The sequence below is a fragment of the Bos indicus genome, chromosome 4 (genome assembly GCF_029378745.1).
Source record: "Bos indicus isolate NIAB-ARS_2022 breed Sahiwal x Tharparkar chromosome 4, NIAB-ARS_B.indTharparkar_mat_pri_1.0, whole genome shotgun sequence".
NCBI classification, from domain to species: domain Eukaryota; kingdom Metazoa; phylum Chordata; class Mammalia; order Artiodactyla; family Bovidae; genus Bos; species Bos indicus.
Window position 1 is genome coordinate 22,932,641 of NC_091763.1, and position 16,490 is coordinate 22,949,130.

A 16,490-nucleotide genomic window follows, 5' to 3' on the forward strand; every position below is an offset into this window, starting at 1 on the left:
GTGCCTTTGGTGTTATATCTAAAAGGCATCATTATATCCAATGCCATTTAGATTTCCTCCTATGTTATCTTCAAGCTTTAGAGTTTTGCATTTTACCTTTAGCTCTGTGATCCATTTTCAGTGATTTTTATTAAAGGTGAAGGCCTGTTAAGAGGGTTTTTTTTTTTTTTTGCCTGTGATTTCCAGTCATCTCAGCACTATTTATTTAAAAACTTTCTCTTCTCCATTGTATTGGCTTCCCTCATTTGTCAAAGAACAGGTGATTATATTTATGGGAATATATTTCTGGGTTCTACAATCTGTTTCCTTGCTTTGTCTGTTCTTTCACCAACATACACTGTTTTGATTATTTTCTAGTAAGTCTTAAAGACAGATAATGTCAGTGCTCCAACTTTGTTCTCCTTCAATTTTGTTTTGGCTATTCGGGTCTTTTGACTCTCCAGATAAATTTTAGCATCAGTTTGCTGATATTCACAGAATAACTTGCTGGAATATGGGGATTGCATTAAATCTTTAGTTCAAGTTGAGAAGAACTGACATCACTACCACAGTGAGTTTACCTAACCATGAGCATGAAGTATCTCTCTCAGGTAGTTTTGTTCTTCAATCTATGTTCAGTCTATGTTCAATCTACGTTCAGTGGTAGGCGAAGGTAAAGAGAAGTGAAAGAGGTTTCACAGTATTTACCCTATATTACCCCACTCCAGTACTCTTGCCTGGAAAGTCCCATGGACGGAGGAGCCTGGTGGGCTGCAGTCCATGGGGTCGCTAAGAGTCGGACACGACTGAGCGACTTCACTTTCGCTTTTCACTTTCATGCATTGGAGAAGGAAATGGCAACCCACTCCAGTGTTCTTGCCTGGAGAATCCCAGGGACGGGGGGAGCCTGGTGGGCTGCCGTCTATGGGGTCACACAGAGTCAGACACGACTGAAGACTTAGCAGGAGCAGCAGCAGCAACCAAAAGCCACACTTCAATTTTTTCTTTTTCATTTTTGCCTTTTGCTACAGATTTTCTTTAAACAACAGTTTTTGAGGGCAGAAATACTTAAGATCTACTATATAATGAATTTTTAAAAATTTATATGCACATATAGCTATATAAGTATATATATATATAACATATATACACATTTATCATCACAAATACCAATCACAGAAAGTCCATGTTGAGCCCAAATCCTTGACCTTTTGTGAAAATAATCCTTTTCAGGATTATGAGCTGATTCAGTCATGAAGGGCCTTTCCCGTACCATGACAATCCATTCTACCTGTAATACTTTGATTTATTTATCAATCATGATGAGGAAAAAGTCCGAAGAGATATAGTCTGAATTAGTACCACTTTTGCTGTTATTAACAGTAAATTAGAAAGCTGAGATAATGAAGAACCTAGCCAGATGATCATATTTCTCTGTGGTCCCTAACTGCTTTTGTTTACCAAACTTATTACCTGAAAAGTTGCCACTAAAGATTTAGGTCTCAGCTGACAAGTTGTTTCTTTTTAAAATGAAAAGTGTTAAAGCCAATATTTCTCAATTCACATAAGCTAGTCATTAGGCATCCTTGTTTCATGATTCTGTTCATTTGTCTTTACTACTTATCAAAATTTAACTTTTCCTTTTTCTTTAACCCCTAAAATCCTCTAAATAAATCTAAGTCATTTTCTATTATAGCTTGTCTCCAAATTTTTAGTCCTACAATGTATTTAATTTTGATAGACATATTTGCTCCAAACTTTTTTAAAGTCTATCTTTTCTTGCTATCTTCACTCTCTTTCTTGACTTTTTCACTTTCTACAAATGTAATGGGGAATGGCAACCTCAGGAACTGAGAAAACCTAGCTAATGAATGGGTATGGGGAATGGAAAAGTATATTTTTTAACCTTTATTCATGAAAGTAAGTACAATTTTAGTGAACTGTATTTTTAAAAGTTATATGATATTGAGACCTAAAAATAATATGTTTTTTCCATGTATTCTGCAACTTTTTTCTTTCCCTTCAAGTACTTTCTTTTATCTTACAGCTTTCTGTCCATACAGTATCCAGTGATATCTACAGTTATTTCCACCTCTCAATTATTTTATGCTGTATTAAACAATGCATACTCACACTTAGCTTTTCATTAGTATTTCAGATAGTGCTAGATTTTCAATAAGTGACAGAAATGACATTTTAGAATACTGGGTAAAGCTATGTGGATTGCTAAAATTCTAACTTCTTCCATGGGCTATCACAACAAATTAATACACTCAAGCCATTTCATAGAATTATAAAGAGAATTCATTTTCTTACTTCTATTTCTACAGATTCATGTAGCTTCTTGCAGGTGGCTGAGAAAGTTTCAGATGTGCCAAACTCAAAATACCAAAATTTGTTCTTCATTCTGAAAAAGGAAAGGAAGAAGCGGCTTAGGCAATTATTAATAACAAAAGGTATTTTTAAAAATTGAGTAGACCTGTCTTGTATTATGAGTGATTGAAAAGGTGTGAGGACATGTACCATCTGTTATGTAAAAAATGCTCACATAATTTTCAAAGTTTAAGTGCTATTGTCAAATTATGTGATTGTCCTGGAGGGGATTATAGGGATGTGTTGATCTATAATAGTGGTTGCTCAGATTTTAAAATATGGTTTTAGTGCTTATGATTTGTAGCGAGTTCTTAGACAACTTGATTTGAGACCAGCCACTGTGTAACCATAAAGAGAAAGATAAAAAAAAAAAAGCATAGACTTTTCATGAGATCTTTTTTTTTTCCTTTTTCAAGAAACTGAACTGAAATATGCTCAATTTTTCTAGATGGCTATGCATTGACTAGAAATTACCATGATTGGAAAGCATATTAAACAGAAAAAAAATAGTTATCCACAGGGTAAAATTCAGCATTTTTTAGATAACTATCAATTATCATTTAAAGATACTGTCCTCTGTTACATGAATGGCAGTGGGAAATTATGATACAGCCTGATAGAACTAAAGAAGTAATAACAATATTTTATCAGCAAACAAAGTTGTGAAGAAAATATAGTTTTAAATTAGTACAGTATTTAATCTGGAATTAAGATATTCAAAATTTATTTTCTCCCAGAAATCAGTGACCATATCTTGGTTTCTTTGTACAGGTAATTAAATTAATGATCATTTAAAGTAATTGTACAAAGGATGACTAGATTTTTATGTAATCTTGTACTGGATCTAAAAATTAATTTTCACAAAAAGCTGCAGTTTTTAATTATACATAGTCTAACATACTGTCATGCCCTCAGTTAGAAGAAAATACAGGTAAAATGAGATATATGTTTTCACACATGAAGGTAAAACAAAAGAAAATTTTTATAATGATATTCAAATGTCTCTACAACAGCAAATTATTTTTTTCTTTATAAACACTGACATGTGATTTTCACATTAGAATGTAAAGCATTTCGACAATCAAAAAAGACACTTGGCAGGGACCTCACTATTTAATGCAAATACTATTACTTGTTATAAAAAATGACATGGAGTACTTATTGTTATGCTGTGTTGTATAGAGTTCTCTGATATGAAATATGAATTATAAAAATAATCTTATCTACCTAGACACATCCAATAATATTTAATTTCCTACAAGGTTTATTTGCTTACAAAACTTTCACTTGCCTTCTTGCACTAATCACCATATTAAGGCCGATAATCTAAAAACCAAGGTAAGTTTCAGAGGATTCTAGCACTATGAATTATCATTCTTTTTCTCGAGACTGTCTTCCTTGCATATGGCCTGATTTCATATGTCTGAGTAGATAGAAATAGATGATAACTAGTTAGAAAAAACAATGACAAACATTTAACAGTAAGACCTGTGGGTCTAGGCCTACATGTATGTTTATGTTAAATTAATGAAAACAGTCTACTTTATAGAATAAATGTAGTTTTACAATTTTATACATTGGTTGAAGTTTAGGAAAATTAAAAATATTTTCCTATTAATGCACCATTATCATAAAAAGATACCATTCAATAAACTGATAGGAAGACATTGTTCAGTATCAAATAGTATCTAGACAATCTTTGAATATTATTTAGTATATATTTTATGCTGCTTCTATTTGGAATTGTCTTTCTACATTCAAAAAGTTTTCTAATAATACTTTTCTGTTGATGTTTTATCCAGACCTTCCTGGATTCATTTATTCATCACTCATGCAATCAACTTTCAGTGAGAACATTCACTTCTATATTCTGTGTTTATCCTAAAGATACAACTATGAACATGATTATCTTCGTCTCTAAGGAGCTCAGGATGTTAAAGGTTATGGGCATATAAAATAATTAAAAAGCGAATTCTCTAAATTAAATATGACTGAAATATTGTGAAGAAACACTTTGGTGAATCTCCTGCTTTTACCTCCAGGGTCCAAAAAGCTTTAGAAGAGAAGGTGGCATCATAATGGATAAGCAGAAGACAAACAGGAGGAAAGGGAGACAAGTTCTGGAGCAGGTTGTTAAGAGTTCAGTGTGACCTGGGGGGTAGGGATGGGAGGAGGGAGGGATGCTCAAGAAGAAGGGGATATATATACACTCATGACTGATTCCCAGTGTGGTATGGCAGAAACCCAACACAACATTGTAAAGCAATTACCCTCCAAATTAAAAAACAAAAACAAAAACAAAAACGTGCAGAATGACTTAAAGAGATTCCTAAGCGTGGGCTAACTAGGCGTATGCCAAGTTAAGGGGTTTAGACTTGATATGACAGATTTACAGGATGCTATAGAAGTCTGTTAGCACTGGAGGGATGTGGCCAGTCTTGTTATATGGATAAAATAAAACTCACAGAAATGAATAACTGAGTGGCAATGTCGAACTGTTAGTGCTATGGACAGAAATGTGGTAACTGGAATAGCACAGGTGAAAAATAACCAAGGGGCAAGGAAAGTGGAAGAAGAGGCTCAGTTTAAGAGACATAAATTCGGGTGCATCAATACGAACTGGTAGTATTAGATAACACTAATTTCTGCCATACCTGGGTTATCTCTGGGGGTATATGTGGGGATATCAAAGTATTACTCCAGGAAAAAAGAGGGGGGCTATGAGTTCATGAGTCTACATTTTGACAGGTTTGGTGATATTTTCAAACTTCACTGTATTAAAGTTTGAAAATTATATACATGACTTCAAATTGCATGTAAATGATTACTCCCAACTTTTTTTCCCAAAGTTCTTCATAGCTTAACCGGGATGATGAGGAGATTGTATAAGCTAACCAAGATATACTTACTTTAGCAAACACATCACAAGAAACAGAAATTCTGAGAATTTACATTCAGGCTTTATTCACCATATTAGTTAGCATTACTGCTCATGTGCAAAAGCTGCTTTAAATTCTCCATTATTACAACCATTTTATGTTTCACTTAGATAAATATATGGAGGCAATAAAAAGCACATAGGATCAGATTCCACATGACAAATTAAAAGCTGTTAAATTTTATTTTTTTCCACCAAACTGGTTTTTAGGTTGTAGAAATGCAAAAAGCACATTTAAGCATGTATGCTATTTATTTTTATCACTCACATTAGAAAATGATCCAAATAATTCAAACTCAAATTTGTCAGAGGAAACATATAGCTTTGGATTTGAAGAACAAGGTAACAGGACATTTAACCCCCTATGAAATGTTCACACCACAGTCAAATTTATTGTATCCTTAGACAAGTTTCGTGATTACAGGTATGATGACATAAGTCCTCCAAAAAAAAAAACAGTTATTCATACTATTATAATTTTAAGCTGTTAATATATTAAATCCTATTTCAATGAATTTAATTGTAGATCTACAGCCTTCAGTTTAATATTTAAAGTGCTTGGCTACCAGATGTTCAGGTAAAAATGAAATTGACATTCATTTGCCAGGCATTTATTTTTCTTGCTACCAGTAATTTTGCTTCTTTTACACACTCTCAGGAAAATGTGAACTATCAGAGATATTGCTCAGAAAGACAATTATTCTTGTCACAATGAAATGTAGGTAATATTTAGTTCCACAAGTTTTGTTCAAATAGGCATTTTAATTTCTAGCAATATATTTAACCTTAGAACTTGTCTTCCTGGTTTACAATTTTTTTTAAAACTTTTGTCTGCTAAGTAATGATAATGTAGCAAACATAAAACAAAACAAGCAAAACATGAACTGCCAGTGCAATTCCCGAAAAAGAATACCAAAGAACCTAATTAGATATGAAGTTCACTTTAGCAAAGTACAACATAAAAAGGGTGAAATTGCTTCATTTACCTTACTGTAGCAAACTTGAAAGTCATAAACACAGAAAAAGTTTTAATTCAGTCAAATTACTCTTAAATATAATTTTTTTTCTTTCACAGGTGTGCTTTTTTTTTTTTTTTTTCATGTATTTAGTGGTGATGTAGGAGATACTGGAAGACCATTTATATATGTGTAAAACTGAATAGACACCTGAATCCATTCTCAGACATCCATAGCTAAGGGATTATATCTATACTATCTGAATAACATGCTCATCAGATAAAATAAAATTCTGACCTTTGCTTTTCAAATGAAAGCAAAAATATGAAGCCCTCAGTAGCTTAGTCAAAATGGATTTTAAATGAATATTTTTTTACTCATTAAGCATGCTTCAAAAACCTCATTTATATTAGCTTGATTTCATTTTTGCCCTGTTATCCTGTTATGTAAGCATTTCAAAGTCATTTCAAAACTTGTTTTAAAATTATTTTCCATGGAGAACAATGCTTCTGACATTTCAATAACTTTATTTTAATAATAAAAATTCAGTCTCACAATTTGATGGAATACTCTAGAAACAGGAATTTTGAATTTGGCTAACAATGTTGGTGATGAGAGATGTGGCACTGTTGACTTATAGCAATAGGGTAAGTGTTGAAAGTGGTGCACTATGTCATAAAACTCAGATCAGGTTTGCTTTTCACTGCCAAGAGACGTTACAACAAACACAAGTAATAGGGTTACTCATTCATTCCCAAACGAGGTGAGGTGTTACTCTTAATATGATTATATCTTATAAAAAGAACTACATTTTATTGAAACCCTCAAATCTATGCTTTTTTTTTAAAATAGGAAGTTATACTCTCTCATAGCAAAAGAATAATGATGATAATACTAGTTCGTAAGGAAGAAACACGGCTGTAATGACTACAGTGGAGTCACTTTATATTCATATGGAAGACAGCAAACTTTCCTCATATTTGCAAACAACAGGTAGAGATACATTTTTTGAAATGACATATAAAAATGCTTGTATCTAATGTGCATCCTTAAGGCACACTTGTTAAGCCCTCAGGAGACAATGAAACATGCTACAGAAACTTCAGACAGAATCATAAAACATTCTAACTTAGTATGTAAAAACAAAAGAGATGGGTAGTCTAAAAATGCAATTTTTAACCTGAATTACTTGTATAAGATTAAAGTTGCTCATATGTAAGGTGAAACCTGCTCTCAAAGATTGAATATTTTAGTATGTTTTAATTCTCTGGAAGAAAGAAAAAGAATATGTGGTTATATAACACTACTTTTATATAAGAGGACTTTCTTCCTTAACAGAGAAAACAATTATTTCTTTCCTAATGTTCTTTCTCCTGCTTTTTGATTCCCTGGTAGCTCAGTTGGTAAAGAATCCACCTGCAAGGCCAGAGACCCCAGTTCAAATCCTGGGTGAGGAACAGCTACTCACTCCAGTATTCTGGCCTGGAGAATTCCATGGACAGAGGAGCCTGGCAGGCTATAGTCCATGGGGACTCAGAGTCAGACACGACTGAGCAACCTGCACTAGAAAGAATTAGGAGTGTTAGAATGGAAAAGTATAAAAGCAGTATGATGAAAGTGAGAGAGGAGAGTGAAAAAGTTGGCTTAAAGCTCAACATTCAGAAAACGAAGGTCATGGCATCTGGTCCCATCACTTCATGGCAAATAGATGGGGAAACAGTGGAAACAGTGTCAGACTTTATTTTTCTGGGCTCCAAAATCACTGCAGATGGTGACTGCAGCCATGAAATTAAAAGGCGCTTACACCTTGGAAGGAAAGTTATGACCAACCTAGATAGCATATTCAAAAGCAGAGACATTCATTACTTTGCCAACAAAGGTCCGTGTAGTCAAGGCTATGGTTTTTCCAGTAGTCATGTATGGATGTGAGAGTTGGACTGTGAAGAAAGCTGAGTGCTGAAGAATTGATGCTTTTGAACTGTGGTGTTGGAGAAGACTCTTGAGAGTCCCTTGGACTGCAAGGAGGTCCAACCAGTCCATCCTAAAGGAGATCAGTCCTGGATATTCACTGGAAGGACTGATGCTGAAGCTGAAACTCCAATACATTGGCCACCTCATGCGAAGAGTTGACTCATTGGAAAAGACTCTGATGCTGGGAGGGATTGGGGGCAGGAGGAGAAGGGAATGACAGAGGATGAGATGGCTGGATGGCATCACCGACTCGATGGATGTGAGTTTGAGTGAACTCCAGGAGTTGGTGATGGACAGGGAGACCTGGTGTGCTGTGATTTATAGGGTCGAAAAGAGTCGGACACGACTGAGTGACTGAACTGAACTGAATGTCATATTACAGAATCTAAAATTCTAAAATCCAAAATCTAAAAATCTAAAATCTATATATAAATACATAGTAAGACCTCAAAGAACAAGGATAATTAATAATTAAATCAAATGTGTTTAAACGGGTGTTTAAGATGTTTAGAACTTAGTATCTTTTAATAGCAACTAGATCTCTATTATTAAAATAAGTATTTCATAATCATAAAATGTTCTTAAAGAAAATTGTTAGGGAGATTAAATGAATCTGTGATAGTAATATTTGTATTGTCATTCAGCATGGCACTGTCACAGGTGAACCCAAAGAGGTTTAAAGTCACTCACCCAACCTAATATGGGAAGCAGCAAAATCTAACTCAGAAATTCTACCTTTGTTCTCATACTGCCTCTTATTAAATATAATAATGAATGCAGCATCACATGAAACCTTTTTTCTAAGCCATTAGGGAAATGTTCAGAGAAGGCAATGGCACCCCACTCCAGTATTCTTGCCTGGAAAATCCCATGGACGGAGGAGCCTGGTAGGCTGCAGTCCATGGGGTTGCTAGGAGTCCGACATAACTGAGCAACTTTACTTTCACTTTTCACTTTCACTTTTCACTTTCACTTTTCACTTTCATGCATCGGAGAAGGAAATGGCAACCCACTCCAGTGTTCTTGCCTGGAGAATCCCAGGGACGGGGGAGCCTGGTGGGCTGCCGTCTCTGGGGTTGCACAGAGTCAGCCACGACTGAAGTGACTTAGCAGCAGCCGGGAAATGTTAGAGGTCAGATGGGTGATCATCACTAAATGACTCTTTTGTTCATATTTCTATTTTAAAAGTATTTTTAACTCCCCTTTCTTGAAATGAGTCAATTAAAGGTGACAATGTAATCTAGAGCAGACCAATGGGACCTGAGAGATGTTCCATTCTAAAAAAGAGACATGTAGAATGTGAAAGCAAGGCTCATTCTTTCTCAGATGGTAAAAAATCTGCCCACAATGTTCGAGACCTGGGTTTGATCCCTGAGTCAGGAAGATCCCTTGGAGGAGGGCATGGCAACCCACTCCAGTATTCTTGCCTGGAGAATCCCACGGACAGAGGAGCCTGGTGGGCTACAGTCCATGGGGTTGCAGTCTATTACTGGCTCTCCACTCATGTGAGATTGGTAAATAAGCTCATTAGTTACTTCATATATTCTGTTACTTGTAGCCAAAAGCACACTGACAGCACTGTCCATTATAGTTCAAAAGAGAATTTTCACAATATTATTACCAGTGAGATATTTGGAAAACCCCAAAGAGATATATATTTGTTATACAATACAATTTTTCTAGATGTGAAATTTTGTGGTAACTGAATTAAGGGAGTTAAGGTAGTGAATTCGGAGAAGGCAATGCCACCCCACTCCAGTACTGTTGCCTGGAAAACCCCATGGATGGAGGAGCCTGGTAGGCTGCAGTCCATGGGGTCGAGAAGAGTCGGGCACGACTGAGAGACTTCACTTTCACTTTTCACTTTCATGCATTGGAGAAGGAAATGGCAACCCACTCCAGCGTTCTTGCCTGGAGAGTCCCAGGGACGGGGGAGCCTGGTGGGCTGCCGTCTATGGGGTCACACAGAGTCGGACACGACTGAAGTGACTTAGCAGCAGCAGCAGCAGGTAGTGCATTTCTGTTTAGCGTAATTCCCTGTGCTTATCTTGTGACTAGACATGCAAATATCCCTGAAAAGCTATCACCTTAAATTTTAAGGAATGATTTCTATGTTTATATACTTGAAATAACCTCAGGGAAAAAGTCACAAACCACCCCTTTCTGAAGTGTTCCTAATTTGCAACTAATACTCTTATCGGAGTTATAGACGAGAAACCAGCTGGTAAGTTCACACTTCCCACTTTCCTCTGTCCCATATCCAAAAACTTAGAAATCGAGTCAATGATATTTGAATTAATAAAATAGACCATGATGTCTGAGATGATGTACAGAAATATTTAAGGTAGAGTATCTCTCACTAATATAAATAGGAACACCTTTACACAGCCTAGCTGAAGTTGACAGTGAAACTCTAATGAAGGTTTGTATGCCTCGATATAAAATAAAGGTCTACTTCTTTTCAGTGGATTGTGGAATTCATAAACAGAAAATGTCCCTAATACAAAAATTTCCTTCAGTATGTATAAAAGCAAAAAGAGGTGTGTGTGTGTGGTCAGGCTCTTCAGTCATGTCCAACTCTTTGTGACCCTATAGACAGACTGTAGCCTGCCAGGCTCTGTCCATGGAGAGGAAGGCACTACAGATGCAGGAATTAGGAAGTTTCCATGCCTAACTCTGAATGTCAGGGGAAAGTAGAGAAACTTCTGCTCTCTATGGGGAAAAATTCATTTATCCATATTCTCAACACCTACTGCAAGGAGATCCAACCAGTCCATTCTGAAGGAGATCAGCCCTGGGATTTCTTTGGAAGCAATGATACTGAAGCTGAAACTCCAATACTTTGGCCACCTCATGCGAAGAGTTGACTCATTGGAAAAGACTCTGATGCCAGGAGGGATTGGGGGCAGGAGGAAGAGGGGACGACAGAGGATGAGATGGCTGGATGGCATCACTGACTCGATAGATGTGAGTCTGAGTGAACTGCGGGAGTTGGTGATGGACAGGGAGGCCTGGAGTGCTGGGATTCATGGGGTCGCAAAGAGTGGGACACGACTGAGCGACTGAACTGAATCTAACTCTAGACATGGAACTGTGACAGACAATGGGATTACATCTGTACACAGGATGGAAGTGTCTGCTTGCATTACACTTAACTTCTAGTTAGGAAAAAAAAAGTGTATGAAATGATTTAATATCAAATGTGATAAGTTCTAAAAAGGAGGTTCATAGGATGCAATAAGAGTGAACACATTAAAAAGGAACAGCAGATTTCTTTAAGGAAGGAAATTGGCCGGGTTTTCCCGAGTCTGAGACCCATCCCTTTCCTTTGCTCTAATACCATAGTTAATAAGCAATCTGGAGCTATTCTGAAATTCCATGGATTTTGATATCATGAATATGATGTCTTGAATTATGGAACTGTTCATTTTACTCTGGAGAGGAATCACCACTATTTTCCTCCTATTTTAAGTGGTTCAGAGGTTAAAGCATCTGCCTGGAATTCGGGAGACCCAGGTTCGATCCCTGGGTCGAGAAGATCCCCTGGAGAAGGAAATGGCAACCCACTCCAGTATTCTTGCCTGGAGAATCCCATGGAGGGAAGAGCCTGATAGGCTACAGTCTATGGGGTCGCAAAGAGTCAGACACGACTGAGCAACTTCACTTCACTTCACTTCTTCATACATTTTATTATATGGTAACTTCAGCAAGTGATTAAGAGCCCTGAAGAAGATTAAGGTCACTTCTGGGTGCCATGATACAATGATATTTTTCCATTTTCTAAAAATGAGGATGAGACTGGGCTAGGATCACACAGTCAACATACTGCTCCCTGGGAAGATGTCTATAAGACAGCTTCAAAGGCCACTAAGACATCTAGCTTGATAACAAATCGAGTATGTTGATCTAGATAATAAAACAATTTCTTGCTATATCCTCTTCTTTCTACTATTTGCCAGTTGACTTTCTTGGTTATATTTGTCTCCATCTCTGTCTCTCTCTTTTCTCTGTTTTATTTGCTTTTACTGAATGCACTAAGCCAATCAAGTATTTAAGCACTAAATACAAAACTATAAGGCCTTCCAAGGTGGCACTAGTTGTAAAGAACCTGCCTGCCAATGCAGGAGACACAAGAGATGCGGGTCCAAACCCTGGGTCAGGAAGATCCCCTGGAGAAGGAAATGGCAACACACTCCAGTACTCCTGCCTGGAGAATCCCATGGGCAGAAGATCCTGCTAGGCTGCAGTCCTTGGGGTCACAAAGAGTCAAACAAGACAGCAACTGAGCACGGAATTTCCCTAGTTTCAGGGAATTTAACTAAATTTAATAGTTTCAGTAGACTTACAGAAAAAACAGCTCCAGTTTTCTGACCTGACTCATGGACAAGTCTTTAAAGCTAGAATATGAATTAATTTATAACTTTGTGCATTTGACAGTTATGAGAAGGAGTCAACATTATTAAACTAAGTAACTCTGTTTAATGGCATTTGCTTTGCATGTTAAAATACTAATGACATCTGAAATCACTAAACTGGTTTCAAACATAGGGAATTCAACATGTGAAAAAGATTACATGAATATTTTTGCAAAATACATCTACTTTTCATTATTGAAAGGCCAATTAATTCTTTTCTATTACTATCCTCAGTGTCATAGAATAGCTTGCAATCAATAATGATGAATCATTATAAAATATTACACCTTGCTATATTTTTAATCTGTTTCTCTTAAAGAATTTTTAGATACTCTATTTTGTAAAACTTACAAAAAATAAAGAAAAAAAAGTTACACCTATCTAGCTCCTTCACCAGAGAAGGCAATGGCAACCCACTCCAGTACTCTTGCCTGGAAAATCCCATGGATGGAGGAGCCACATAGGCTTCAGTCCATGGGGTCGAGAAGAGTCAGACAGAACCGAGCAACTTCACTTTCACTTTTCATTTTCATGCACTGGAGAAGGAAATGGCAACCCACTCCAGTGTTCTTGCCTGGAGAATCCCAAGGACGGGGGAGACTGGTGGGTTGCCATCTATGGGGTCGCACAGGGTCGGACATGACTGAAGCAACTTAGCAGCAGCAGCAGCTCCTTCACGCATTATTTCCCTTGCCTATATTCTGTTGAGGACTAACACAGCTTCACAACTTAAAAAAAAATTAATTCTAATAAAACTTGTTTCTACTCTCTGAATATTAATGTTTTACTTTTGTTTTTCCTCACACATCAGCAGTCCTTTTCCAATTCTGCAGCAAGAGCCACAGCTGTGCATTTTGAAAATGCTATTCACCTTAAAACTTCTCTCACACTGGAATTAAAAATGAGACAATCCTCCTTTTCCCAATGCTATAGAGGGATGGTTTTACCAACACATTAGTTATTTGTATAAAAATGATAAGGATAGGAATCAGACTACTTGAGTTATATTGAAAATACTGATATTTTCAATCAAATTGAAGAATTATATAGTCTAACACATGAATAAGTAAATCTGTGACTATTTAGATTGCATTTTTTGTCACTGATTTATATCCTGAGGGACCCAGATGACTCCCTGAAATATCATGATCTGTTTTTGTTTCCAGTCAAGATACTAAAATTTATATAAAATATTCAGGCTGACTTGTATATGAACTAATTGACAGATGTAGGGATTATTATTTGGGGATTAATCATTGTGCTGGTACATTCAAGTACACGTTAGACAATTCTAAGAAAGATTTCCTTGTCTTTTCTCTCGAGCATTATCTATTTTTTATTAAAAAATTATGCCAAGCCCATATTCTATGTTCTACTGTTTGAAATTATGCTCAAATAAGCAGATAATAAGTGGAGATGAATTATGGTTGAAGATATTTTATAAGATAAAACTTTTTCCAATCTGCATTACCATCAACAAATCAATAAAGTAACATTTTTTGCTATAGTAATATACTTAGCAACACGTTGCATCACTTCCCAGAATTTAAATAAAAAGTCATCAAGTTCGATGCAGGATACAGGATGCTTGGGGCTGGTGCACTGGGATGACCCAGAGGGATGGTATGGGGAGGGAGGTGGGAGGTGGGGTTCAGATGGGGAGCACGTGTACACCCGTGGCGGATTCATGTTGATGTATGGCAAAACCAATACAATATTGTAAAGTAATTAACCTCCAATTAAAATAAATAAATTTAAATTAAAAAAAAAGTCATCTGCAAAAGAGACACTGATGTATAGAACAGTCTCATGGACTCTGTTGCAGAGGGAGAGGGTGGGAAGATTTGGGAGAATGGCATTGAAACATGTATAATATCATGTATGAAACGAGTCGCCAGTCCAGGTTCGATGCACGATACTGGATGCTTGGGGCTAGTGCACTGGGATGAACCAGAGGGATGGTATTGGGAGGGAGGAGGGAGGAGGGTTCAGGATGGGGAACACATGTATACCTGTGGTGGATTCATTTTGATATTTGGCAAAACTAATACAATTTGTAAAGTTTAAAAATAAAATAAAATTAAAAAAAAAAGTCATCTGTATTTTTCAGCTGAGGAAAAACAAAATGATACTTTTGTTCACAAAAATTTTGCTGAATCCAGATATAGTACTGAAGTCATTTCATACTGAATATTATTAGATATGTATAGTCACTCATTTAGGTTAGTGACTCAGTGATGTTTCCTATTATGAACAGACTATAGAGAGTGCAGAGGCTATCTTGTTATTTTTATCAATCAATATGAAAACAAAATCTATTGGAGGCTCTTTTTAGTAAGTCGTCAAATGTAAAATAATTATAATATTATTCATATGTGTGTAATATATTTTATTATCGCTAAATCTTGACAGAATTCATTATTATGGATTCATGGATATATTCATGGAAATAATATCTTACATAAAAACTCAAATAAACTTTTTGAACAACTCAATACGTGGATGAGCAGAAACACTACTTGTCCCTCAGCCTTTTCCCTAAAAATTTACAACCGAATCATTTGAGACAGATGAAAAGAAAAAGTGACTTCCTTAAGAACATAAAAAGGAAGATCAAAGAAAAGGATGTCTATTAATTTTTCTCATTCATTCATTCATTCAACAAATATTTATTAAATACCTCTTATGTACCAGAAATTATTCTAATTGCTGGAAGTTCATGATTAAGTTCCTGCTCTTATACAGCTCACAGCCTTTATTTATCTAAATGTGAGATTAGATCGCCTATTATCTCTTAGAATTGATGAACCACTCACTCCGTTTCTTCTCATTCTTAGAGCATAGTGTATATAAAGTAAAATTCCAAAGCAAATACAATAAATGATAAAACATATATATCAGCCAATTCCTGAACTAGCTTCAAAATTAAATTATAGTTGCATTTATAATTAATTAAAATATTACTGAATACAACAGTAGATTGTTTAACAGACACAAATTCTTCCCAATCCTGCATAAATGCCATTATGCAACAGACTATGCTACATTTCCTTTCCAGAGGAAAATCTTTTTCTTCACCCCCTTTGCATCTGGACTAGCCCTAGTGACTGACCAACAGAATACAACAGAAATGATGCTGTGCAAGTTCAAGAGCTTAGGCCTCAACAGCTTTGTAAAGGCCACCCTCCCTCTCATGGAGCACTGTCTTAAGAACCTCTTGCCTAGGGTGGAAAATGATGTGATGAGAAAGATCTAATATCCTAGCTGAGCCCAAGCCCAGAAAATCCACCAGCTTATTGTAGCTGAAGAGCTGCCTTGCTAACCCCAAAAGTATGAAAAATAATAAATTGCTGATATTTTCAGGCACCAAGTTTTGGTGTGGTGAGCTGTGTAAAAATGGATAAAAGACAGAGACTTATTACACAGAAGTGTAATACACATTACACATTATTACACATTATAAGTTTTGTAATGTGCTAAGCATAACATGGATGGAGAAGGTAATGGCACCCCATTCCAGTACTCTTGCCTGGAAAATCCCATGGATGGAGGAGCCTGGTAGGCTGCAGTCCATGGGGTCGCTGAGAGTCGGACACGACTGAGCGACTTCACTTTCACTCTTCACTTTCATGCATTGGAGAAGGAAATGGCAACCCACTCCAGTGTTCTTGCCTGGAGAATCCCAGGGACGGGGGAGCCTGGTGGGCTGCCGTCTATGGGGTCGCACAGAGTAAGACACGACTGAATCGACTGAGCAGTAGCAGTAGCAAGCATAAAATGGAGAAGACAATGGCAACCCACTCTAGTACTCTTGCCTGGAAAACTCCATGGACGGAGGAGCCTGGTAGGCTACCGTCC

The 16,490-nt window shown here is 36.4% G+C and overlaps 1 protein-coding gene across 8 annotated transcripts in view; it reads right to left on the reverse strand.

The window, feature by feature from the left end:
* Positions 1-16,490, reverse strand: part of DGKB (diacylglycerol kinase beta) — an 870,186-nt gene that overhangs the window by 214,048 nt on the left and 639,648 nt on the right. For all 8 annotated transcript variants that reach the window (XM_019958478.2, XM_019958484.2, XM_019958481.2 and 5 more), the window contains one exon: positions 2,296-2,386. In XM_019958478.2, the coding sequence (XP_019814037.1) occupies positions 2,296-2,386 (91 nt within the window). The remainder of the gene's footprint in view (positions 1-2,295; positions 2,387-16,490) is intronic.